Genomic DNA, 27,987 nt, shown 5'->3' on the forward strand with positions numbered 1-27,987 from the left:
TTATCTGATAAACATGCATACTACAGTACTTATATGTAAACTTATATGATATCAGGGATTTGCTTTGAAATACTGCAGATATATTCATAAATTATTTGTACAATTACAGATTAAGCCAAATAGGTAGATCAATGGGTATGTGGGTGAATAGATATGACATCCTCAGGGAAGGGATCAATTCTAGGAGAATTAATTCAAATTAAATATGAAGGTAAAACATTAAACCTTTTAAGATCATATAGGTAAATATCTTCACATTCTCAGCGGGGGTTGGGATTTACTAAACAAATCTCAAAAATCATTAAACAAAAATGTGTTATACCATACAGGAGTCTATAGAGATTGTCTACTTCACAGTATTTTAAAAGTACTTACTGCTGGTAAAAGAGACTGCATATTTTGATTAGAATCTGCTATTGTAGCAAGGTAGACCAAGTTTGTATGCAACATCTGCTGATACCTATTAAAATAAAACAAGTATCAATATTGAAAAATAATTTTGTTCCTATTTGCTTAAATACAAACAGTATTATAATTTCCTGAGATTAACAAAATATTTATGTTACCTCAACATGAACAGCATTTCATTTTTTCCTAGCTCCTCTGCAAAATAATCCCATTTAACGACATTCAAAGATGATGACAAACTCAGAGGTATTACCATGCACTAAATAGTTATAGTTAGTTTTATACGTGTATATCTCATTTAATCCTCAAACCAACACCTTTATTATGTTATTTTCACCACCACACAGGTGAGTTTTAGAAAGGTTAGCAACTTGTACAAGATTACAGTTTAGTGAATGTAGTAACTTGAGATATGCTCTGACTCCACATATAGTACGTATGCTTTTCTAAGAGGTCTACAATGAATTCAATGAAACTTAATATGCTTATTCCCTTCCCTCTGCCATTTTCATGTTGTCAAAAACCTCAAGCCCAAGAACAGTCGACATGTTCTGCTAAAATGCAGAAATAAGGTGGGAACCACACTTTTTATTCCTTCCCACTCTTGTAGCCATGACCAACAATTTATAAAATTTTTAAAACTTTTAAAAATACAGCAGATTCTCATTACTGGAGAGAAATGGTTAAACACATTTATAGTGATCTTGCTTATGAATTAACTTTGCTAAACTTCTCTTTATAATTTAATTTTTTTAATTTATCAATTTGAGAGAGAGAGAGAGAACACTGATTTGTTACCCCAGTTACTAACACCTTCACTGCTTGATTCATGTATGTGTCCTGATCAGAGATGAAACCTGCGACCTCAGCGCACAGAGATGACGCTCCGAACTACTGAGATATCCAGCCAGAGACTCTTTATAATTTCAAAAACTAAGACTAAACCAGATTAAAATTAGTAGTGATACAATTACTAGTGTTTATAATAAACCCTCAAGATACAAACTTTTATCTTATATCAAATTGTTCAGCTGTTTTAGAATTTTGTTTACTGGGAAATATTAAATACAAATGAATGCAAATAAATCAACTTTGTTCAGCTAAATAAACTATTCTAATATAGATCTCAGATGAAGTAATTTTTTAAAACATACTCCATATAAAATGAATCTGAGTAAATTCTTTTTTTTTAAAGATTTTATTTTATTTTTAGAGAGAAGGAAAAGGAGGGAGAAAGACAGAGAGCGACACATCAATGTGTGGCTGCCCCTCACATGCCCCCCAACTGGGGATCTGGCCTGCAACCCAGGCACATACCCCGATCAGGAATCGAACCAGCAGGTTCAAATCAAACCTTTTGGTCCACAGGCAGGCGCTCAATCCACTGAGCCACACCATCTAGGGCAAGGGTAAATTCTTTGCTGCATTACTTTTTCCCATTAGAAATAACTGAATTCACTACTTTTTTCTTAACGGGGGAAAAACTTTGTATCTCACTATTAGTGAGCACCTTAAAGCTTCCTCACTGATAAAGTTATGCTTTTTTGTTTATTTTTCCAGATTTATTCCAGTATAACTGATATACAAAGAACCACACATAATTGTACATTACTGTACAATTATTACCAGTTGTGCTTATAGTACACATCTATTAAGACAATGAATGGATGTTTCCAATTACATATATATAAAATATGCTAGAGATGGAGGAAATAATAGTATACCAACATCATTAAGGATTAGTTTTATAGTGAACACAGTTATTATAACAGGTAATAACTGTACATTATTGTATACAATTTGATGAGTTTGGACATAGGCAAATACCAGTGATACCATCATCACAATCAAAGTATCAATAATAGACATTCAACACTTCCCAAAGTTTCCTTGTTTCCCTTTGTTTTTGTTTTTTGTTGTATAAAAAGTTTATGCTCTTAATGGTCCTCCTCATATTTACACTATATTGTTGCTCAATCAGAATGTGACATGTTGTTATGATGACCCTTATATAAATAAGGACCAAGAATTATTACATTATACTGAATTACTGATAGCGGTTAATTATGCTGTCAAAATTCTTCAAACAGCACTAACAGGCACCACTAGCTGAAACTACTTCATTATTCTATAGAGATTGCAAATAAACTTAAGATACGGGATTCCACAATCTTGCCATTTTTCCAAAACCAGCCAGCTATTTTTAATAAGAACATAAAACCCATTTCAACATCTATTCCTTCAAGTTTTATTTTCTTTTCTGAGTATTAGTATGGTTGCAATATACTCAGATATGAGATCTGCTGACCATTCTACCAAAAATAAAAATCCAACCTAATAAGAGACTATGTTTACTCATGACCCTTCAAGAAAAGAATTTAGTCATGCTAATTAGTACTTAGTTAAGTCAATATTAAAATACTGTTAAATCTTATCTGTCATGTTCTTAAGGTTTCATTTGTAAAATAATGGTTAGAGTGGATCTCAAGCCCCTTACAGTTCTAAACATCTACAATTAGAGCATTTTGTATTGAGTACTTTAATTTCAAGCCATTTCCCCAACCATCTTTATAAGTTTGAAATTTTAAGCTTACAATTTTAAAAATATAAAGAACCCTAAATATCTTCCTCCTACACTGTACAATCATTACTATTTTGCCACGTGTCTTATTCCATCCAAACATACTCACCAACATACCCATGCACGCAAGCACACACACTTTTTCCAAAATGGCTTGAGTCAGTTATAGACATAATACCTCACTACTACTAATTCTTCAGTGTCAATTTCCCCCAAACAAAGGTATATCCTATATAACCACTGTACAACCACTATAAAGAGGAAATTACTACTGATTCAGTATTACCATCTAATCCACAGAACCCATTTAGATTTCTCCAATTGTCCCAAAAGCATCAAATCTTTTCACCTAATGTAAGGCAGTAGGTAAAAATGAGTATTTTTAACTGGTCTTTTCTAACTGCAGTGGGTTGTATTTTGTGCAAATCTGTTATTTTAACAGCATTCAAGTAAGTTTATCTAAGGCTCAAAAATGAATATCAATAAAAATATTATATACTCTACTTTTGTAAGTTTGTTTGTGTCACCTAAAAAGATTTACTAGAAAAATATGGCTTCAGCCAAGACTGCTGAAATGATAATAAAAAGTAGATTCTCCTACAAATATTAAAAAAACATTTTCCTGAGAAACTTTNGTTGCAGGCCTGTTCCCCGCAGGGGTCAGTTCCCAGCAGGGGATGCACGAGAGGCAACCATACATTGATGTTTCTCTTCCTCTCTCCTTCCCTTCCCCTCTAAAAATAAATAAATAAAATATATTAAAAAAAAAAAGAAAGAAAAAAAAGAAAAATATGGCTTCAGCCAAGACTGCTGAAATGATAATAAAAAGTAGATTCTCCTACAAATATTAAAAAAACATTTTCCTGAGAAACTTTTTGTTTTTTCTGTAAATAGTATATTTGTCACTGAAACAGTTTACTTTTTTAATGTGTATCGTTATTTCTAAAATAGTCTACATCAATAAAATAAAATCCAGTATATAAGCTAAGAGCAGATACAAAACATATTCAACATTTTGTTTGATGATTCCAAAATGCCCATCATTATTAACCTGTTAAATGAGAGGTAGTTAGTTCACTTTCCAAAGATTACACTAGAGCAACTATATCAATTACCTTGAATAAGATAAAATAACTACTATTAAATTTATTGATAATTTAAAAATGAATCCAAAATCAATTTCATTAAAAAAGAAACTTTACCTAGAAGCTATGATGATTATGTTAAGACAACAGAAATACAATTTATAGAATAAAAATCACCTTCCTAAGTAGAGATTTAAAACCACATTCCTTTATATTATGAAGAGAAATTTCTTGCTTGATAATTATTGCCAGTACACTCTAAAACAGTTGCACTCACTCTAAAATAGAAAAAAATACATTTATATTTAAGCAAACAAATAGACTGATTTAGAAAACACTCAAACCAAACATCACAAAAGAGCTATCTTTGTTTTCATGTTATCAGAACTTAAAGGAAAGACTGTGCCTATGAGCTCCACAACTGATTCACTGACTCACATGAACATAATATGTGAGTGTATGCATGTGTATATGCAGATAAGGGTATATAGTGCAATATATGAAAACATGTCACCAGAGAAATGTTTGGTGGCAGGCATATGGTGTTCATTACCTCCTTTTTTGGCTGTCTTCTAATTTTCTATAATGATATACTGCCTTCACAAAAACAACTTGTTTTTCAATTAAAAAAAAACCAACAGTTTCACCCTGGCCAGTGTGGCTCAGTTGGTTGGAGCTTGTCTGTGACCAAAAGGTCAGATTCAATTCCTGGTCCAGGCACATGCCTAGTTTGCTGGTTCAGTCCCTTGGTCAGGGTACACAGGAGAGGCACCTGGTTGATGTGTCTTTTTCGCATTGCTGTTTCTGTCCCTCTCTCTCCCTCCCTTCCCCTCACTGTTTAAAAAAAAAGGCATTTCCCCTTGCGTGATGATAAAAAAAATTTTTTAACTATAAATTCCCAGATGGCTATCATTTACTGATGTTCCTCTTTACTTTTACTTCTCCTACTATTAAAAAAACATTGAGATTGAGAGGAGGAATTTTTTTTTCTCTTCATACAAACCAATACTGACAACTTAAGAAAAGAGTAACTAAAGAACTCTAGGAATGAATTGAAATCTATCAGAAAGCATAATTTAAGTTCTACCTAAACCAATTTAAGCCCTTTTTGTACAAATATGTGTAAAAATGAAGTCTATTCCAATAAGCAAAGAGTGGGGGAAATGAGCCTATCTACAAAAAAACAAAGGCTAAGAATATAAAGAATGAAACAGTATAAAATTTTGCTGACACAAGTTGGAAAAGATGGTTCTAGATTGAAGTATTTCTTCTCTGTGCCTTATACTGCTGGGTCCCTTCTGAACCAGTCCTGCCCAACAAACCCCTTGGCTCTATCTAGGGTTTTAAAAGCTATAGGTGAAAATAATTCTAATTAGAACCTCTCAACTTTTATCATCTCACGGCTGACATCAAGGAGTTAGTAATCTCCTTACCACTGATGATTACCCATAGTTAAACTAAAGGAAGTTAAACTAAGATAAGTTAGTTAATTTTCAAATATATTTTATTTGAAAGAATACTTTCAAACATAAACAGACAAGATTTATCAAAGAAACAATATACATAAAATGGTCATATAAAATGCAAAATGTGCTGTGATTAGAAAGTAATATATCCTAGCACTCAGACCTAAGTTTCTAAACATAATTTTCCAAAAAAGAACCAGGGCTTAAAGAAATGAGTGATTCCACAATGGGGCAGAACAAGTACAAGATAAACTTTTTAAATGAAAATAAGAAGTGTCAAAATAAGAGACCCATCACAAACACAATTGAGGGGCTACCAGTGGCCAATATCAGAAATAATTTCAGAAAAGAAAATAACAGATTATAACCTATGGAATACAATTAGAATCTCTAAGTCCACTCAAATATAAATGAATGAATGAAAGAATGAATGGCAGCAAGGGATGGAAAATTTCTTCCTTACAGTAGAATTCCAAATAAATGTGGAAAAATGGTGTATTTAGTCACCATTTGGCAACCACCATGGAAATAACCGTTTCATTTAAGAATCACTGGTGGATGCTAACATTAATATAAAAGAAAGTGTGATAAGAAACAGCATATGTGTGTCTCAAGGTATTTCCCCAACAAGATAAATAAAAATTTATAAAGCAAAAACAGCAACTTTACAGCAGAGAAACTGGCAGGCACCACCTTAACTTAGTGACCAAAGTTTTCACAAACATTGGGACATACACCGAGACAAATCATATGGCTATCTGAGGCTATCTCAGAGTGCACTGGGGACACAGCATTACATACGAGATACTCCTGTCAATAGTGCACAATGTAAATCTAATCAAGAGGAGATACCTCTCAAATCCAAGAGACATTCCACAAAATTACTGCTCTGTACTCTTCAACAACATCAGCAGTATCATTAAAGATAACAGAAACAATAAGGATCAGTTCCAGATCAAAATATATTCAAGACACATGAAAACTAAATGCATTATCTAATCTACTTGAGAGCACACCAGTGAGATTCCTAAAAAGACAAATGTGCCCCAATGTGATAGTGAGAATAAAATATTCTAGAGCTATGTTGTTTAAACAGCAGCCACTAACTAAGCACAATGAAATGTGACTAGTCCAAAAGATCGTTAGTATTAAAGATGCACAAAAGAATGTAATAAAAGAATGAAAGAATGTAAACTATCTCATTAATACATTTTATACTAATTATATACTGAAGTGATATTATATTGGAAATAATGAGTTAAAATACATTATTAAAATTCATTTCTCCTGTTTCTTTTTACTTGTTTAATACGTCTACAAGCAAACATAAAATTACCTATGTGGCTCACTATATACTTCTACTGGGTGGTAGTGTTCTAGAGACTTCATAAAATATTGTTTGTTCTTCTCCATCAAATTTTATTAAGGGATACGGTTTACTTCAGACATAATACTTCAAATTAACCAACTGCATTCTTGGGAATGATGACCAATTCTCTATTTATTAGATACGACCTTTGCTTTCACAACACATACATGGATATAACGATATATCCTACATACATTAAGACAAAGATGTAACTTTTCCACAAATTGGACCATATACAAATTTGAAGTCATTATTTTATAATGCAGTATAAGTAGTATAAGAAAAAACAATGCCCACTCCATCCCAGAGAACAAATTTTTCTTTTGTAAATATCAAGAAGTCACACAAAATTCATGCACTAATATTCACAGTAGCATTACTAATAATAGCCAAGAAATGAAAACAATCTAAATATCTATTACTGATGAATAAATAAAATGTGGCATCTAGACAACTGAAATTTTTCAGCAATAAAAACGTACTAATTCATTCTTCAACATGGATGAATCTAGAAAATATGCTAAGTGAAAGAAGTCAATCAAAAAAGACCACGTATTGTATGAATCCATTTATATGAAATGCCAACGACAGGCAAATCTACAGACAGAAAAATTAGTGGTTGTCAGGGGTGGGGAATTAGGTGTCGAAAACCGGGAGTGACTGCTAATGTGCACAGGGGTTCTTTTGAGGATCATGAAAATGGACTGAAATTAACTGAAGTGATAGCAGTACATCTGTATGAATATTCTAAAAACCCTGAATTATATAATTTAAAATGAGTGAACCGTATGGTAATGTAAACTGTATCTCAGTAAAGCTGCTATTAAAAAGAAAAGTAAAAAGTTAACCAACAGAAAAATGAAAAATTTTTAAAAACTTCATGTCAATCTTACTGAGAACACTCTGAAGTCTTTCCTTTATTCTGATAGTCCATTATACACTGAATGAGATGGTTATTTTCATCCAACATCTGAAATAAAATTAGAAAAAGTTTATTATAAATCTAGTAAATCAAGTAAAATTTTTTCAAAAATCCTTCACATTTCAAGACTATACATTCAGGAATCATTTCTATAGTTCGTTAAAAATTCTTCAGATTTCTACAAATGTTTATCTATACAGAAACTGAAACCACTCAAGTCTCTTAAATCTTATTTTACACCTCCAGAATAATGGTATGTTTAATCAACAATTTTTTTAATTATTCTGATTATTCTCCCTCTGAGTTATTACCTGCAGCCCAGAAGGAAAAATATGGAGTTTCTTTTGCATTCAAACACTTAATTACCTCTGCTATATTTAACAGAAGCTTTAGCCTGTTAAGACTAAAGTTGAGTCCAAGTTGGCTTTGTATCATTCTAACACTTTTTAATAGTAAAGAAAAATTGTCCTCATCCAGAATGAAGAAAATACAAGAAAACTTTAGCCCAGGAGGCTTGAGGGGATAGCTAGCTACTTTCCAAGTTTGATTTTGTGATTCTCCAAATATGGATCAAACACAATATTTTCTATATATGTATAGTATTTATTGTGGATTTTATGAGCTTACCTTGTAATTTAGTTGTCCCAAAAGTTTAAAAACAAAAGCATATCATCTTATCATTCTATCATCTTATAACAACTGAAGGCAATGTTGGCTTTAAGGGTTAAATTCACCCAAGCAAAGTGACACCGAGGAAAGAGTAGAAATGTAGCAAAAAGCCAGTTCATTTTAAAGCCTTGCTATCCTGTACAGAACCACTTAAGATCTCAGGGTCTCAGATTTATCTATTAGATAAAAGGACAGAAGTAACTGTTTCTCATGTACTTCCCTCCCCCCCACCATGAAAGCATGAAGAATACCATAATCACTCCATTTCAGTCATTTAGTTAATGCAAGGCTTTCAATTAAAAATGAAGATGCATTTAACATTAACTACAACTTCTTTTCTGCACATGAATCACCATCTTCCTCTGCTGGAAAAAATTACATTAACATGCCCCTCCAAAAAGTGCAGTTATTCCTTAAATTAGAACCATCGAATGCCAAAAAAAAAATTGTCCTTAAGATATATTCGTCCAATCTAAAGATTTTACAACATATCTTCTCAGTAGATTCTTCAACCTAAGAAACATCATCGTTAGGATTATCAGTCTCATATCTAAAATCAATCCCTCACACTGTAGAATGAGGCAGTTAATTTGAAATCTATTTCCCCTTCTCATCTGAGGATTAAACTAATTGATCAGCAAACATCTCCTGAATCAATCACCTATGAGATGTATCTTAAGATGTAAGAACAATTCTGTAGAAGAAAAAAGAAAATCTAAGGACCTTCCAACAGTCCAAAAATAAAGTTAACCGCCCCCCAGCCACCGCAGGAAATACGTTTCCATATGTACTTAGAGCTATTAGCCAGGCTGCAGACTTAGCCCAATGCACTATATGAAAACACTGCATATCCAGGCACTGCCAAGCCGCTCAGTTTATAAAATAAAGCAGCAAGCAAATATCAAATGCCACACTGCAAAGAATCTTACAGTAAACAGAGCTGAGAACAGACTGACAGCTGTCAGAGGAGAGAGGGTGGAGGGCTGGATGAAAAGATGAAGGAATTAGGCAAAACGAACAAACTCATTCAAGATACTGACAACAGTATGGTGATTACCAGAGCAACAGGGGGGGTGTGAGGAAGTAGAAGAGGGCAAAGGGGAGATAAAATGGTGACCGCAGGACACTTGACTTTGGCTGGTGAAAACCATACAATATACAGATGATGTATTACAGAATTGTACACTTGAAAGCTATATAACTATTAGCCAATGTCACCCCATTGAATTCAATTAAAAATGTTAAATCTATTAGGCATAGGATGGTGCCCTCAAAACTAAAAGTTGACTTTTCTTTAATTTTCATCCTTACTCCAGTGCATAAAACAAAACTGAAATTGAGCAAGTAACTTTTCAAAATCTGGCTGAATAAAATTCAGAATGCTGCCTTGCTCGTAGGCAACAAAAGGTAAAGACAATAAAGAACCTTTGTGTCCCTAACTGGCAGTAACACAGCAACAAGAGGCAACACACCACCCTCTAAAAGGAACGCAGCTCCGTGGGTATCACGACTCTAGTACCTAGTCACGATAACCAGATTTGTCTCCACCACCAGACTACTGTAAGCTCCCTGAAGGCAGAGGCCATGGCTCACCAATGCAGCCTCAGAGCCTAGACTTGGAGCTCAATGATGTAAATGGATATGGGGTGAACCTGGAATGGAGGAGACTCGGAGGTAACTGCTAAGTCCACCGGGCTCTCCCTCGCCCGCCGCTCTGACTCCACTAAGGCTCTCTGCAGCGTCCCCTAAGTTCTCCTGGGAGCTCCCCAACTCTGCCAGAGTTTGCAGCCGGCGGCGGGTAGTGACTTCCCCTCGGCCTCCCGGGACCTCAGGTCTGTTCCACACGAAGCAGCCACGGTGCGATGGGAGGGGCGACGCTAAAGTAACTCCGGAGCAACATGCAGGGTGGCAGGGGGCGCCGGCTCGGAAAAACAGCCCTTCGCCGCGAGGCGCCACCGTGGGGCGCACACGCCACGCTGCCCGAACACCGCCCCATCCCTAGAGAAATCCGGCGGCGGTTACTTGGGCTTTTATGCCTGGAGGAAAGAGCTCCAACGCGTGAAGGTCTCCGCGAGAGGACCGGTTCGCTGTCTTAAGCCACCCACTCAGGCACAGCCCGAGGCTCTGGAGTCCTACTCGACCGCCTCCCAGCAGGCCCGTCTCCGACCCCAGCCCGGCCGACTCCTAGCTCAGCTCCCGGGGTCTCCCACAGGCAGGATTGGCCTGGCATCCCCGTCCCCGCGAGGTTTCACCTTCTGAATCGCGGCGGGAGTGATCTCCCCCTTGCCTCGCTGTCTCGGGGCTGCGAACGCCACGGACATGTTGCTGCCGTCACTACTATCGGCAAGTCCCAAGCGCTCCGGGTGAAAAGCAAACTGGGGGAAAGACGCCGGCCTCTCGGACTGAGCCACCTTGGAAAAGCGGGGAGGGGTGATACCCCAGTGCGGAACAAACAGGCTGCCTGGCTGGCCTAACGGAGCAATTCTGGCCGATAGACGTGTTCTTTCAGCATCTACCTCCAGAACCAGAGTCCCCGAAGAACTTTACTGTTCTTTGTTAATCTGTTGGCCCTCAACTTTTACTTTTCCGTGTCCCCCGTCCTTTTGAGCTAATGGTAGGGCCGCTCTTCGGTCCTCCCTCCGCTTCAGCGATTCAGGAAATGGTCCCGCCGCGGAGGGAGAGGGAGAGGCTAGGGCTGCCCCTGTCACAGGAAATGTGAGCGGCCCCAGCCGGCCCGCCCCTTTCACGCGGGTGCTACTTGCTTCCCTCGCCTGCGTGCCGCAGCGTCCCTCCAACTGTGTTTCGGCGCTCCGCTCTGGGTCTAGTTCAGTTTTTCAACTTTATGCTCACCCCTCCTGGGAAGAAGTGGCTGCCCGAACTTGTCCCGTTGCGTTAGGGAGAAGGAGGGAAGAAGGTAAGGACCTGGGAATTGGTGCCGAACCATGGAGCATCTGCCGTCCTGAGGCAGAGGTGGAAGGACTAGTAAACGCGGATTCGCTAGTTTAAATGGCTCGGCTACGCCCCAAACGCGCCCTTCGGAGCCTTAAGTCTTGCACTCACACAATCGTACTTAATCATTTGGAAGTAAGCTTGGCCCAAAATCGGGAAAGGAAAGCTGTGTCCAGTACTCATGGGCAGTCGGCCAACTTGGTTAGAGAACGAGAGGAGAGGAGTTCGCCTCTTGGGACAAACCTTTAGTAGAAATGTGAGGTCAGTTGCATCTGACTTGGCGCTTTGGAATTAAGTTTTGTAAGAAGGCACCCTCTTTTCTTTTTCAGTTGTTTAGTGTCTTGTAAATTAGGTTTAAACTGTCAGGCTTCAGATCAGGGTGAGGAGGAAAACCAAAGTTCTCAACTTATTGAAAGACCATGGGAAAATGTGGGTAATTTCTATATAACACAAAGGAAAAGTTTATATAATTAGGCTCAAAATTGGTTTTTCAGTCCTATATAAAACAAACTGAAAAATAAGTCGTATTTTACAGTTTTCTGTTTTAAAATACTTTCACAAAAAAAGCCATGGGTTTAATTAATTGAGCAAACTCGGGTGTATTCTATGTGCTACGCAACCTCCGACAGAGCTCAACAAGCTGGACCCAGGACCTGCTCTCGAGCTTACATTCTGATAGAGCTGACATGAGAAACAAATATAAAGTTATAACAAAGGCTAGCAAACAAGGGACTGAAAGAATAACGGGCCCTCACATGAGTTAGGATGAGAAGTCTTTGTTATATTTAAACTGAGACCTAAATGATGAGAAAACTCAAGCCATCCTAAGAATAAAGAGAAGACTATTTACACTCCTACTAGTAGTAGTAATTATTGTTTTTCACTATCCTAAGCATTGGAAAAAAACACTCCGGTATAGCTGGATTTAATGTAATGACATTGAATTGGAAAAACTTCTATTAAACTCAGAACAGAAACTAAGTCTTGTCCAACACCTGGGTTTTATAATTCTCTTATTATAAAAGTACCTAAGTAGTTAAGAACAATATTTCAGTAGGAAAAATGAAAAATTGTCTTAGTGCTCCAGTTCTGCTTGGTAGAAAGCAATGAAATCTTAAACAGCTATACAAACTAGTAAGAATAGTCCGAATTTCTACTAAAAAGAGGGGGCCAAGGGAACTTATATTCCAAGGAGGTGCCTTCTCTGTTTAAATCGTTGCTCCCCAACAACAGGAAAGGAAATCGACTGAAAACAGGTACCAGGTCAGCCTATGGTGTTTATTCTTTCAGAGTAGCGTGGATAACCACAGTCTTTTCTATAATATCCTGTGTGCCATAAAAATGCCATTTTTATTTCCCATGTGGCCTTCACAGAAATTCTGTTAGGAAACATTGGAAGTAACGGCCAACGAGAAATACAAACCATCCCCCATGGGAAGACACTGTAAAAGGACCCTATCTTACTCTCAAGCTTAACTTGAAAAAGTAGAAAATTCAAAGAGCGAGAGGGAAGACTGCAGCCTAGAGAAACTTTCTTAGAATTTTGGAGCCTTCAACACTGTAAGAGCCCTGAGTTAAGGAAAATACTAAGTTGGCCAAAAACTCAGTATGGTTTTTTTTCCATAAAAGACACATTTTTCATTTTCACCAATAAGGAGTGATTTGAATATTTTGAGTATGTTAGCTATCTCACACGTGGTATAATGTTGATTGTTCTCAATGTGTTGATTTGATTGCTACCAACTTGATCTGGTCTACTTTACCGAGGAGCAAGCTAACTTCGCAAACCACTTTAGATACATTATCAGTTACAGCACCTCCTCCATACACTCCACACATCTTTCTTTGCATTTCAGTTACATTTTTACTTTTCTTGAAATAACAAAGCATAATATGCTTTATTAAAATTGTTGTGTATTTTCTTCCATCTTCAATATTAAAATGGCTACACAAAAATTCACCAATTTTGATAAGTTTTTTTTAATGCATGCTGATATGACAACTGTTACAATACAGACTAACAAAATTGTTTTGAAGGAAGTTAAAGAAAACAGTGCTACTACAGTCATCTTATGGAAAAAAACAAAGTAACTTTTTGGCCAACTGGATAGTTAGCAGCATCATTATCCTTCCTCGCTTCATAGTTTTGAAGAGAAAGAAATCCCAAGGTACAGACTGAGTGGTAGTAGAGCTGGGAGGAAAAGGAGAATAAAGAAGTCCCAGCATTTTATAAAGGATAAAATGGAGAATAAAGATGAGAAGTTGGCCGAGTCTGAGAAATTACTCTGGGAACTTAAAAATGAGCTACTCAGGCAACCACCTCCCCCACTGGAAAAATCAGTCTCGTTATTTAGACTGCTCTGTATTGAGACATCTGAAGAAGGAATTGAAGTCACATCAGGAAGAGGTTAAAGGGTTTTTTTAAAATAGTCCTAATTGAAGAACATATACAATGGCTCAGACTAAGTAAAATATTTGCATGAACAATTAATTCTTGATTATTCACACCAATGAGTGTAGATACATTTAATTTCCAAAAAGGTATTAGGAAATGTATCCATGTTACATTTTCAAATATGTTTCAAATTCTAATCTATGTGACTTTGTTTGTATTCTTTAAATGCATTTCACCAAACTGATGAAGTGCTCCAGGATTATGCTCAATATTTAGTGAAACTATATAATGATGGTATTAAAATGACCAAAATCCACAAAAAACATATTCAGATATTGATACAAGCTTTTAATACTTATTGTTTAATAATAATGGAATATACATACCATCAAATTTGCTGGTATTTTAAGCCCCTTTGCGGCCATAAAGTCTTAGAATACATTGGGAAGGTATAGACCTAGCCTATCTGCTCCTCACTGGGCTCAGAGCAAAACCCTTCAGGTAACGTCTTTCAAAATATTTCTGGTGTCTCCAGAGCATTTGATGAGTCACTTCAAGCTGTGGCTTCCACAGCTTTCAAGGCTGTAAGGAGAACAGCATACATCTGTATTTATAATCATTATTCTCAGCAAGACCAAATCACCTTTCCCAATTCTCCATAAAATATTTTCAATACTCCGGAAGACTTCGTTCAAAGTAAACAACAACAGAGCTTATTTAGGGCATTTCCACTTCTTCTTGCAGTATTACACATTGAAAGAACTAAGGAGGAGCTGAAGCAATTCTATTTGGGGGATATTATAGGAAAGTATTGCTTTAAAAAAAACCATAAGGTTGCAATAGTTAAGCTCTATGCCACCTTACTTAACTTACTACTGCGACGAATAGAAAGGTTTGAAGTTGCCAGTTCACCCACGTATGGCATGATACTGGGCAGATCATTTCTGCATTTCACTCGCCTTACCGAAAAACAGCTACCTTATCTGAAGGGCTATTAGAAATAATAAGGTGTGATATTTACCTAGACTTCCGCCAAGATGGAGGCATAGGTGGAAACACTGAGCCTTCTCCCACAACCAGCGTTGAATACAACAAAGGTTTAGTAAACAAAGACAGCCAAAGAACAGAAAATTGAACTATACTGAAGTCTGACAACAACAAACCATTCAACCAGGACCGGTAGGAGGGGAGGAGCCAGCAGCAGAGCAGGGTCAGGCAGGAAAGATCCCCAACCCAGGCACGCAGGCAGCCAGAGTAGCAGCACGGACACAGTGAGGGTGCAGGGCAGACTGACCGCGGTCACACATTCCCGCACAGATAAACCCACAGAGTGAGCGGTGAGATGGCCAGTGCAGGCCCCAGCGGATGAACCCAGCGGCAGAGGGCTGACCACAGTCGCATGTTTGCGTGCACTGGGACAGACTGAGTGGGCCACAGGAACGGTGGCAGCGGCGGCAGCAGACGGAACTGCCATTGCTCCTCTTTGACCCCGCCCCCACGTAATCGTCACAACCCAGCGACTGAGTTGCCCCACTCTGGTGAACACCTAGGCTCCGCTCCTCATATGTAACAGGCATGAACAGTCCAAAATATGGCTCAAGAAGAAATCAATACCCCAGAGCCGATAACTCTAAGGGACCAAAAAATAGCCAACCTCTCAGATGCACAGTTCAAAATACTGGTGATCAGGATGCTCACAGAACTGGTTGATTATAGCCAAAATTAGAGGAACATATGAAGGCTAAACTAATTGAAATGAAGGGAAGTGCACCGGAAACCAATAGTGATGGAAAGGAAACTGGGACTAAAATCAATGGAATGGACCAGAAGGAAGAACAAAATATCCATCCAGAAAAGAATGAAGAAACAAGAATTCAAAACAATGAGGAGAGGCTTAGGCACCTCTGGGACATCTTTAAACATTCCAACACCTGAATTATAGGGGTACCAGAAGGGGAAAAGAAACAGCCACGAGTGGAAAACTTATTTGAACAAATAATAAAGGAGAACTTCCCCAGTCTGGCAAAGGAAATAGACTTCCAGGAAATCCAGAAAGCTCAGAGAGTCCCAAAGAAGTGGGACCCAAGAAGGAACACACCAAGGCACATCATAATTACATTAGCCAAGACCAAAATGAAGGAGAGAATCCTAGAAGCAGCAAGTGATAAGGGGGCAGTCACCTACAAAGGAGTACCCATCAGACTGTCAGCGGATTTCTCAAAAGAGACCTTACAGGCAAGAAGGGGCTGGAAAGAAGTATTCCAAGTCATGAAATCCAAAGACCTACAGCCAAGATTGCTTTATACAGCAAAGCTTCCATTTAGAATGGAAGGACAGATAAAGTACTTCTCAGATGAGGTCAAGTTCAAGGAGTTCATCATCACCAAGCCCTTATTATATGAAATGTTAAAGGGACTTATCTGAGAAAAAGAAGATCAAAAATATGAACAGTGAAAGGACAGCAAACTCAGTTATTAACAACCACACCTAAAACAAAAGCAAACTAAGAGGACAGCTAGATCAGGAGTGGAACCATAGAAATGAAGAACACATGGAGGGTTAGCAACAGGGGAGTGGGAGAGGGAGAAAGGGGGAGAAGGTACAGAAAATAGCATAGACAGTAGGTAGAAAATAGATAGGGGGGAGGACAAGACTAGTGGGGGAAATATAGAATCTAAAGAACTTGAGACACATGGTCATAAACTAAAGGGGGGAATGGTGAGCAGGGAGTGTGCAGGGTGGAAGGGAATGAAGGGGGGAATAGAACAACTGTAATGGTATAATCGATAATATATATATAAAGAATATATATTTTTTAAAAAGAAATAATGCATTTATTTATTTAATATTTATTATGTACAGCCCATGTACTGATTATCTTACATTAGATTCTTTGAGATTGCCCTAAATTTTAACAGATAAAGTATGTAAAAACACAGGATACTGTAAATTAGTAAACAAGGACAAAATTTCTTAATAATCTAATTAGGAAAATATATATACTTGAAGATTAATAAAGGTTCCAAGTACTTGATAGTGCAGTCTACCCTTAGGAAGTTTTCTGGCTATAACTTACAGATCAAGTGATCTTTTTTGAGTTTAGAATGTTCTCTGGCCTTTGTGCATAATGTGCAGTTACTATACCCTTTAGTAAAAAAATATAGTAACTGTTCTTGAACTGCTTCACAATTTATGCAGAGGATTATAGAATACTAATTACCTAAGAACTGTTATGAACTAGCTAGTTTTCCTATGTATGAATATAGTAGGCAGAATAATTTCATCCTCACAGAGATGGCCACCTCCCACTCCAAATAACCTATGAAAATGGTAAGTTACACAGCAAAGTGGAATTACGATTCCAGATAGAATTGAGGATGTAAATCAGTTAATTTTAACATATGAAGATTAACATGGATTATCTGAATAAGCCCAAAGCAATCACAAATATCCTTAAATGAGGAACAGTTGTTGAAGGGTCATAAGCAGATGGCATCATGAGAAAGATCTGACTGGCGTTTGAGATGGAAGAGATCAGGAGCCAAGGAAGGTGGGCAGCCTCTAGAAGCTAGAAAAGTTGAGGAAGCAGATTCTCCCCCTAGAGCCTCCAGAGGAAATACCATCCTGCTAGAACCTTAATTACACCCAGTGAGGCCCACTTTGGACATCTGACCTCCAAAATGTAAGATAACAAATTTTTGTTGTATTAAGTTTGTGATCATTTCTCACAGCAGCAATAGGAAACTAATACAACTAACATTTATGGTTGAATTAGGCAATATGCCCTAAAATATTATGAAGTCATTTAATGTTAGGAACTACTGTCCTAACAGATATTAAACTAACATAACAATCACATTTATTATACATTTTCTTAAAAGAAGAATAACAGCATAATATAATGCAGTCCTGTAGAAACCATGATTTCAGCTTTATGGCCTCCAGAGTTGTGAGAAAATAAATGGCTGTTATTTTAAGCCACCAAATTTATAGTAATTTATTACGGTAGCCATAAGGAACTAATACAGAGGCCAATATAATTCAATGAAGAAAATTGTTTTGGAACAATTCGATACCTGTTTTTAAAAATGAACTTTGACCTTTTCCTCACTTATACACAGAATTTAAGTTGAAATAGATTGTAGAGCTCAGTTTAAAAAGTAAAACGTTAGCCCTGGCTGGTGTGGCTCAGTGTATTGAGTGCCAACCTGTAAAGCAAAGGGTTGCCAGTTCAATTCCCAGTCAGGGCACAAGCCTGTATTGTGGGCCAGGTACCCAGCAGAGAGAGTCTGAGGGGCAACCGTGCATTGATGTTTCCTCTTTCTCCCTTCTCTCTCTAATAATAAATAAATAAATAATAAAGCTTTAAAATTTCTACTAAAAATGTAGAAAATCTTCATAACCTTGAGTTAAGGAAATGTTTCTTAGATATGACATAAGAAGCATAAATGAAAAATTGATAAATTGGATTTCATTAAAATGAAAATCTACTCTTCAAAGATATTGTAAGAAAAATGAAAAGTCAAGACATAGTCTAGGAGAAAACATGAACTTATGAAACATAAAAACAAAAAGTTTTATCCAGAATATATAAAGAACCCTTATAATTCAATTAGATAAACAACCTTATTAACAAAAATGGACAAAAGATTTAGACACTTCACAATGTTGTATCAGTGGCCAATAACTACATGAAGGGTTGCTTTCTCACTAATCATCATAGACATGAAAATTAAGGTCATATTGAAAAACCACTTCATACTGACAAAAATGATTTAAATTAAAGAAACATCAAACTACGGGGAGTATGTGAAATAAGTGGAACATTCATACATTGCTAGTGGGAGTGCAAAATGATACGACCACTCTGGAAAACAACTAGCAATTATTATAAAGTTAAACATACTTAGCTCATAACCCAACAATTGCACTCTTGGGTATTTACCTTTTACCTCAAAGAAACAAAAATGTATTGTCCACACAAAGACTTGGACATTCATAGCACATTTCATAAAAATAACGTATAGCTGGACACAACCCAAATATTCAACACACATAAATGAATAAATTATGGTACAGTCATACAATAGAACAATTCTCAGAAATTAAAAGGACAGAATTATTAATTATGCAACAAAGTGGATGAATCTCAAAAATAATGAGTGTTTCAAGAGGGGTCATACTGTTGATTCTATTTATATAAAAATCTAGATAAAGCCCTCGCTGGTATAGGTTAGTGGATTGAGTCCGGGGCCTGTGAACAAAGGATCACGGTTTGATTCCCAGTCAGGGTACATGCCTGGGTTCCAGGCCAGTTCCTGCCAGGGGGCGCATGAGAGGCAACCATACATTGATATTTCTCTCCCTCTCTCCTTCCCTTCCCCTCTAAAGATAAATAAATAAATAAAATTTTTTTAAAAATCTAGATAAAGCTAAATGAATTTTTAGTGACAGAAAGTACATCGCAGTTGACTGGGGTTGGGGCTGAGGGCATGCTGACTACAAAGGAGTACAAGGGAATCTGGAGGGACGCTAAAAATATTCTATATTTTTATTGTGGTCATGGTTATATGGGTGTTTACATTTGTAAAAACTCATTATATTGTATTAAATCTAAATATGAAAGTAATTCCAAAGGGAAAAAGTATTGGGATTCTTATTGGTACTGTATTATTAAATATCTAGATCAATTTGAGTTGTCTGACTCATGAATTTGATACAGGCTTTCTATTACACAGATCATTTTTAGATTCTTCCAATTATATTTTAGGTTTTTCTGTGCAGAGGCCTATATGTCTTGTCTAGAAGAATACTATTATACATGATACCTTTTTTATTTTATTTTCTAATTGTCTGTTTTTGGTTTACAGAAATATAATTGATTTATTTTATATCAGTCCTGTGTCCATCAAGCTTCCTAATTTCATTACTAATTCTAGTAACATGTGTAATTTATTTTGGATTCTTTATTATGTACACAATTAAGTCATCTAAAAATAACATGCCTTTTAGTTTTTACTTCACAATTCTTTAAGTTTTTCTTTTGTCTTGTTTTATAGTGCTTTAGAAGGATCTTCAGTACAAAGCTGACTAGAAGTGACGACAGCAGGCACTGATCTCAAATGAAAAAAGATCCAATGTTTAACTATAAAGGATGGTGTTTTCTGGAAGTTAGTTGTAGATCCCCTTTAGCAGATTGAGAAAATTTCTTTCTGCCCTGCTGGTATAGTTCAGTGGATGAGTGGTGGCCTGCAAACCAAAGGGTTACTGGTTCAATTCCCAGTTAGGACACATGCCTTGGTTGCAGGCCAGGTTCCTGGTGGGGGGCGTGCAAGAGGCAACCACACATTGATATTTCCCTCCTCTTTCTCCTTCCTTTCCCCTCTCTCTAAAAAAAAATAAATAAATTTTTAAAAGAAAATGTTTCTACTTTTAGATTATAAACCAACGAGACTGTAAGAGAGGTGAATTTTAATAAATGCTTTTCCGTGTTTGTTGAGGTAAATTTTTTCCATTTCATGAGTCAGCAAAGTTATAGAAATAAAGGACCAAGCAGTAACTATTTTAGGTTTTTCAGGCCATCCTGGGCCCATTGCACTTGTGCAGCTCTTCATTTGATCAGGAAAGCAGTAATAAACAATATAGAAATGCATGGACATAGCTGTGTTCCCATGAAACTTCATTTACAAAAACAGGATTAGCAGTGGGCCAGATTTGGTCACAGGGAAGTTGTCTGACAGTCCTTGCTTAAATCTGTCAATATGGTATTAGATATTGATTTATATTGATTATATTGATTACTTCCTAGAATAAAGTCAACTTGGTGTGATATTCATCTGATGTGTGTATTTGTTTAGGATTTTTTTGCTTAAGATTTTTGTATACTTGTTCATGAGTAAAACTGGCCTGCAATTTTCCTTTCTTATACCCAGGTTTTATTAAGGTTAGGTTGCTTCATAAAAGAAGCAGTCTTTCTATTTTTGTGATGACTTGATATAAGATTGGTGTTATTTCTTTTTTTTTTAGTTGTTCAATTACAGCTGTCCCCATTTGTCCCTCATTACTCTCCCCTGCCCTACCTGCCCCTCACCTCCCACATTTAGTCCTCTCCCAGCAACCTGCCCTGCCCCTGCTGTCTTTGTCCATGGTTCCTTTATACAGATTGGTGTTATTTCTTTCTTAGGAGTCACAAGTGATAAAACCCCTGGGGCAAGTGTTTATGCTTTGATGTGGAGATTATGTATACATACTGTATATATCTGTATATAAATATATATATATATATGTATTTCTTTCTTTAAACTTCTAGTTCCCCACTTTTCTCTTCAACTAAGTCTAATGTGATGATAGTGGATTTTAGAGTGGCCAATTAGCTCATTTGGTTTGAGAGATGTGGTGCTGATCATAATGAATTAATCCATTTATTGAGCTCTCAATCTCAATTACTGTGGTTTTCCTCTCTACAATTTCCAATAGCTGTTTTATTGATAGTTCCAGTCACTGCTGAAAATCTTGATCTTACCTTTAATCACTTGAATATAATTACCTTGTTTTGAAAATCTGCATTTGATTACTCTATTACCTGGATCTTCGCTTGTTTCCAATGCCTGGTGTTTTTCTTGTTCTTTGGTCTCACCTTTTCTTTTGTGTGAATATTTAATTTTTCATTGAGCACAGGATATTATTAAACATGAGAAACTACAACAATTATATGAGGTTCTGCGTGATATTATTTATCTTCCTCTGCAGAGGATTTATTTTTGCTCCTAGCAGGCAGCTAATCAGCCAGGGGCACTAGCAATACTTTATCCCAGTACTTCCCAACTTTTTGGCCTTAGAAACAATTTTTTTAAGATTTTATTTATTTATCTTTAGAGAGGAAGCGAAGGAGAGAAGCATCAATGTATGGTTGCCTCCCGTGAGTCCCCCGCTGGGAACTGGCCTACAACCCAGGCATGTGCCCTGACTGGGAATCGAACCTCAATCCTGTGGTTTGCAGGCCCGCGCTCAATCCACTGAGCTACACCAGCCAGGGCAAGAAACAATTTTAACCTCCTAAAAATTACTGAAGACCTAAAAAATTTTATTTTAGCTTTTATGTGACATATCAATATTTATCATATTAAAAATTAAAAGTAAGATGTTTTAGTAATCAATGTACACTAAAAATAAACATTATATATTGACATATTTCACATATTTCTATTTTAAAAACCTATACTTTTCAAACTTTAAAATAATTAGAAGAATGAGATTGTAAAACTCTTTAATGTATGGCTTAATAGAGAATACAGCTGGATTCTCACATCTGCTTCTACATTCAATTGTTACAATATGTTACTTTGGTTGAAGTATAGAGAAAAAACTTACAAATATATGTATTGGAATATACAGAAGTACTTTTATAGCCTTTTTAGATCACTTCAGATCAATCATTCAGTAATTTCAATCATTACATCATCTTGGATACTAGACCAATACTCAAAACATGGTACTTTCTTAAAGTTAAAAGTTATAGCCTAAAATCATGTCAACAAACTTTAAGTACTCTGTTACATTAAAATCCATTGGTCTATGTAGCACTTTGAGTGCCTCTTTAATTTATGCATGATTGTATATCATGCTTGGTCATTGGAAAATACTGGTCACTGAGTTATGCGTATCTTCCAAATGTAGCAGTATATTTTTTAAAATCACACCTTAATATCAACACCAATCTTATCAGTAAAGTTTAGTTGTAGAGAAGTCAAGTTCATGGTGATGGATACAAGTCTTCTGCAATTCTGATTTTTGCTTGAAAGCTTTAATTTTATCTTCAGAAACACATAATGCCTATTGCTTTTCTTGAGTAAAAAGGCTAATTGTGCTCACTTTTAAGAAATGTCTGCCCAGATATGAAACTCTCAATAACCACCTGTCAGTCATTCTTTCATTTATAAATGGTGTTCCATGAAAAAATGGGGCTGGTTTAGCCAGCAACTCAAAGATTTACAAAAGTGCTTTTTCTAAGCCAACCATCTTCCTTTGAAGCCAGCAGATGTTCTTTACATGTACTTCCTACTTTGTTATTCTGAATTTCAGAGATAGGTACTCAAGAGTCAAGATTTAATAAAATTAATTTTTATTGCATATTCAATGCCATTCTAAAATGAAATTGGCATATTTTCATCACTGCTCAATGTGGTAAAGAATACAATGTGTGCTAGTACAGTTTGGTACTACTGCTGCCTTGACTCATGGTAAGATTCCAGCAGTTTTACCCATTTCTTGTGCACTGTCAGTGTGAATGGACAAATACTGTTTTGATGGTATGGCTATAGTTTTGACATTGTGAATCATTTGAAAGGTTTTTGGATACCTCCAAAGATCTGTGGGCCACAGTTTGAGAAACACTGCTCTACCCCAATCATGGATTGATAGGATTCAAAACTTAGGCTTAGTCCCTGTGAGAGCTGGCCTATTTCTGGTTCACTTTTACTTCAGAGTTGTGGCCCTGTGGGGCCCAAACAAAAGCCTAGGTGTTTCCTGTGACCTTCACACCTTGACAGGCTTTGAGTTCCAATCTTTGTCTGTCAAAGACCTGCTTCATCTAGGCATTGGAAATAGGCATTAACCACCTCAAGGAGAAAATATGAGGCTTACTCCTATGGGTTTTTCTTTTCTTCTGAATCTTGATACCATTTCAGGCTTAAGTCAGACAGGGAAGTAAGGCAGCCAAGAGGTTAGGAGACTTTTCACAGACAGAATGTGGACTCAGGCTATGTCAAAGCGGAAGGGTGAGGGTCCATCACCCCCTTTTGCTGTAGTCCCCCAAATCCTTCCCTGGGGCCTCCATGTGATCGTGCCTGTCTTAGGTCAGTCCTCCCTTGAGGAATCTTACCAGTCATTGGCTAACCAACCAAGCATTGGGGGCTAGTTATGGATGAAGTAAAAGGAGCAGAAGCAGGGATCTTGCCAGGGAAATAAGCTTTGTCTCCTTAGTGGCTTATGGTCCTTAAGTCACTCACTCAGCCTTAGCCACTGGTGGGGGTGGGTGAGGGAAGGGGGGTGTTGTTTACAGCTCCTGAAACCAGGCAGGGCAGCTCCCAACATTTTGGAATAGAGGGAATGGAGTTTTCCTCTTTTGGGGATAATTATTCTTTTTTTCTTTTCTAATTAAGATTGGTTTCACCAACACTAAGATTCTCCCCAATGGAAAAATAACATATATTAAACAATACATGGAAATAATAATAATAGTTCAACCTAGCTGTATAATACCCACTTGGCACCATTTTGAATTATTCATGCCTATAAAAACATTGAAGCCTCGAACACTTTGCTATTAATTTTTTGATATTCCTATTTTATAGACGAGGACAAAGAGACTAGAGTTGTTTCACAGGTAATAATAATTGCACCAGGTTAGCTTCCTACTATAGTTAAATTTGCAGATATCTTTTAAGTAGTATATTTTTGTCTTTTAAAACATTTACTTGAGCCCTGGCTGGTGCAGCTCAACGGATTGAGCGCAGGCCTGCGAACCACATGATTGTGGTTCGATTCCCAGTCAGGGCACATGCCTGGGTTGCAGGCCAGTTCCCAGCAAGGGACGCATGAGAGGCAACCATACATTGATATTCCTCTCCTTCTCTCCTTCCCTTCCCCTCTAAAGATAAATAAATAAATTCTTTAAACAATAAATAAAAATAAAACATTTACTTGATTAAAATAGTATCTTAATTCCTGTCATTGTACAACTATTTTCACTTGCTGTATTTTTATCACAAGGTACAAAACATAACACTATTTTGAAAATATCTTTCCATTGTGTTGAAACAATACAAGCTAACGAGAGGGAAGTAAATGTAGAATTTATTTTTTATTAGTATTTATTAATAGCTTGTGGAATGTAGAGCCACTTGTCTCAAATTCAGTTGTGCATTTCTTTTTTTTTAAGACTTTATTTATTTATTTACCTTTAGAGGGGAGGGGGAGAGGGAGAGAAACATCAATGTATGGTTGCTGTTTGTGCATCCCCCGCTGGGAGTTGGCCTGCAGGGAACCGGCCTACAACCCAGGCATGTGCCCTGACTGGGAATCGAACCGCGATCCTCTGGTTCGCAGGCCTGTGCTCAATCCACTGAGCTACACCAGCCAGGGCCCAAATGTAGAATTTAAAGCCAAAGGAATTTAGCTCACCACGGGTTTACAAAAGCAGAAATATCTGCTCTTTGAAGTTCTCATTGTTAAGCCCTAATCTTTGATACCATTTTCATAACCGGAGTGATGTGACACCACCCCTGGGGCAACACTAGTGGAAAAACTGGAACGTACATGCCAGGCACTAAGAGCAGCAGCAGAATACCGCCAACCTGCAAAAGCAGCCTTGCACGGGTAGGCAAGCACGAGGACTGTCTCCGCTGGCACTGCGGGCTTCATGACGTCGGCACGCCTGCTGGAAAAGCGGTAGCGGGCACTTCCGGGCGGCAGCTCCAGGCGCTTGATTAAGTACTTCCGGGTAGCACGTGGCAGCCGGGGTGACTCCTCACTCGGCCTCTGCTGTTGTAGAGTCCAACACATAGTGGAAATCGTTGTAGATGGCGTCGCGGTATGACCGGGCAATCACTGTCTTCTCCCCCGATGGACACCTCTTCCAAGTAGAATATGCCCAGGAGGCAGTGAAGAAAGGATCCACAGCGGTGAGCAAGCAGCTTCTCGACCACCGCCCCCTGCCCCGTGTCAGGGCTTCCGCACCCCGCTGTCCCAGCCCAGCTGTCGGTGTAGGTGGACACGAAAGGGGAGTCTCCCACTTGGGAACACTGCTTCAAGTTCCTTTTATTGAGGGAGATGACCAAAGTTTTGGCTGGAAGCAATGGAGTAAAAGTTGGTAGATTTCATAGGCTTCTGTTGTGCAACTGCCTTCGTTTAACGATAGCCCCAGGTGCAAAGTGTGTGTGTGTGTGTGTAGGTGCCTCGACAGTAGATAACTAATGCTGTTTTTGACAGTAAGGGCGGGGGGCGGGAGATTTCTTTCAGCCTCTTGACAGCATACCTGAAGGCATTTGGTCCACTTAATCGGGAATTCATATATGCATAAAAAGTAACCGTTTCTTCATGTTGTTTAATCATAATTATAATAAAAATTAAAAATTGATCATGCCTGTCCCTGAAATACAGACTAAACCGATGTAAAATTAAATCCTTGTTGGTGAGGATATACTTAAAATAGCTAAACCACGTATCAAACACATTCTCTTGTTAAAAATTACTGTACTGTTATATGCACCCGAATATTTGGCAATCTTTTAGGAGCTCTAAGCCCCAAGAACCTCCGAGTGTCTTTGGCCAGGTTTTTTTCTTTTTTTTGGTTTGGTTTTTAAATAATACTGAAATTCTTGTAGAGATTGTACCCTACTTTAAATTCACCTACCCACATTTCTGAAAAACGTTTAAATAGGGTAGCTGTGTTACTACTGCCAAGTTTTAGTTATGTTTAATAATTTTATAGTTTATAAAAATAAAAAATGACAAAAATACTCTGATGGCCAAAGATGGATTATCTCAAATCTTCCAACTTTGGTACAGAATGATCTTCTTTTTTAATCTCTCAAATTTCATGAGCCAGTTTGTTGTAGAATTTTAGACACCAGCTATGAGGTACACAGTTCATTTCTAAGTGTAGCACTGAGTGTATTTTCTCTCACTTTCCATGCTAACTTAGTTATGAAAGGAAATAATAGTTCACCTGTATTATAAATCTATCAAATGTAAATAAAGTAAAAAAAAACACTGGAAAGAATCTTATCATTTTTAAAGTATTTTTCTATTTAATGGGACCCACTAGTTTTGCATCTGTTTTGTAAGTAATTTTTTTAGAATTGTAAATTTAAGAAAAGCCTCAGGTAGCTTAAACCGAAAGGGTGCCATTTTGATAACAACAGAAAGTTATATAATCCCCAGCTTGGCATGAAGCATATGGTTAGAAAATAATGCCCAAGTTTTAGAGCCTAAAATAAAGAGAGTAATGGGAGAAGACTGGGGTATAGTAAGAATCCACATTGGCTCATTTAAAATGTTTTAGAACACTATAGAATTGATTGATAGTTCCTTTGTAATGAGCTGTAAAAGGGTAAGGATATAAAAATACCTATAGCGGGCATTTTTAAAGATACATTGGAAGGATAAAACAGTTTTGTCTCGGGATTCTGAAATTACAATTTGCATCTTTGTATGGAGTTATTGATTGTGTTTCCATGAGGGTTCTATGACCTTTTCAAGGGATAAAGTTTATAGTGGCACTGTTTATTAAAATATGTCACAAAATAATCAGTCTATAAGTGATCTTTGATATGAGTTATAAATAAGCCAGGGTTGACCAGTTTTGACCAGTATGTGAATATGATAGCAATTCAAAAAGTTATATCGGCCACAATTTGAGGCCTTGGGTTTTATCTCCTTCTTGATGATTATTTTACAGCATGAAGCGAGACAAGAGACCTGTTTTTTTTGTCAGTTTTCTTTTCTATAAATGAAAAATATCTTTGAGTAACACTTTGGAGAGGTAATACCTTTCTTTTGAAAAAAATATGAGTCCTTCATGATATTCTCTTGAAAAAGACAAGATTTATTATCATTCCTCATTCTGTCCTTTCCTTGACCCTAAATTGTTATTAGTTCCATATTTCCTGATTTATCAAATCTCAGCTTCACAGTCTGGCCATCAAAGTCTTTCATAATTTTTATCTACCCTCTTTAATTAAGGGGGCAACTTCATAGTTTCATTAATATATGCCTCTGCCCTTGTAGGAGGGGAGAGGAGAAATTACCTTTCTTTCTGCCACTCTTTACTTTTCCTCAAGATCACACATTCCTTCTCCTTCATAAAGCCATCTCTGATCCATTCTAGTCATCATGGATATTTTTCTTCTTCTGAATTTATAATCTGTAACGGCATTATACAGTATTTACTATTTGGCCTCATATTCTCTTGAACAGTCTTTTCACACCAACTGTATGGTAAGATCTTTGAGAATCTAGATGGTATAATTCCTTTTGTATTTTCACTGCATGGTATACAGTGAAGAGGCTAGGAAGGAAGTAAACAAACATGTAAGTAATACTTATTTTATACCAAGTATTTCATGCATATTATCTAATGTTA

The 27,987-nt window shown here is 37.0% G+C and overlaps 2 protein-coding genes across 3 annotated transcripts in view; one reads left to right on the plus strand and one right to left on the minus strand.

The window, feature by feature from the left end:
* The window catches only part of SS18 (SS18 subunit of BAF chromatin remodeling complex), an 81,258-nt gene extending 70,196 nt beyond the window's left edge, over positions 1-11,062 (minus strand). The window contains exons 1-3 of one of the 2 annotated variants that reach the window (XM_037032217.1): positions 10,753-11,062; positions 7,803-7,879; positions 376-460 (exon numbers count right to left, since the gene is read on the minus strand). In XM_037032217.1, coding sequence (XP_036888112.1) covers positions 376-460; positions 7,803-7,879; positions 10,753-10,821 — 231 coding nt within the window. In that variant the 5' untranslated portion in view covers positions 10,822-11,062. The remainder of the gene's footprint in view (positions 1-375; positions 461-7,802; positions 7,880-10,752) is intronic. The other variant, XM_037032227.1, reaches the window with a different exon arrangement.
* A 14,341-nt stretch (positions 11,063-25,403) lies between these two features.
* PSMA8 (proteasome 20S subunit alpha 8) overlaps positions 25,404-27,987 on the plus strand; it is a 39,689-nt gene continuing 37,105 nt past the window's right edge. The window contains exon 1 of the mRNA XM_037036870.1: positions 25,404-25,525. Within this exon, the coding sequence (XP_036892765.1) occupies positions 25,424-25,525 (102 nt within the window). The 5' untranslated portion in view covers positions 25,404-25,423. The remainder of the gene's footprint in view (positions 25,526-27,987) is intronic.

This window comes from Sturnira hondurensis, unplaced genomic scaffold (assembly GCF_014824575.4).
Source record: "Sturnira hondurensis isolate 20B ecotype Veracruz unplaced genomic scaffold, ASM1482457v3 Scaffold0001872, whole genome shotgun sequence".
Taxonomy (NCBI): Eukaryota; Metazoa; Chordata; class Mammalia; order Chiroptera; family Phyllostomidae; genus Sturnira; species Sturnira hondurensis.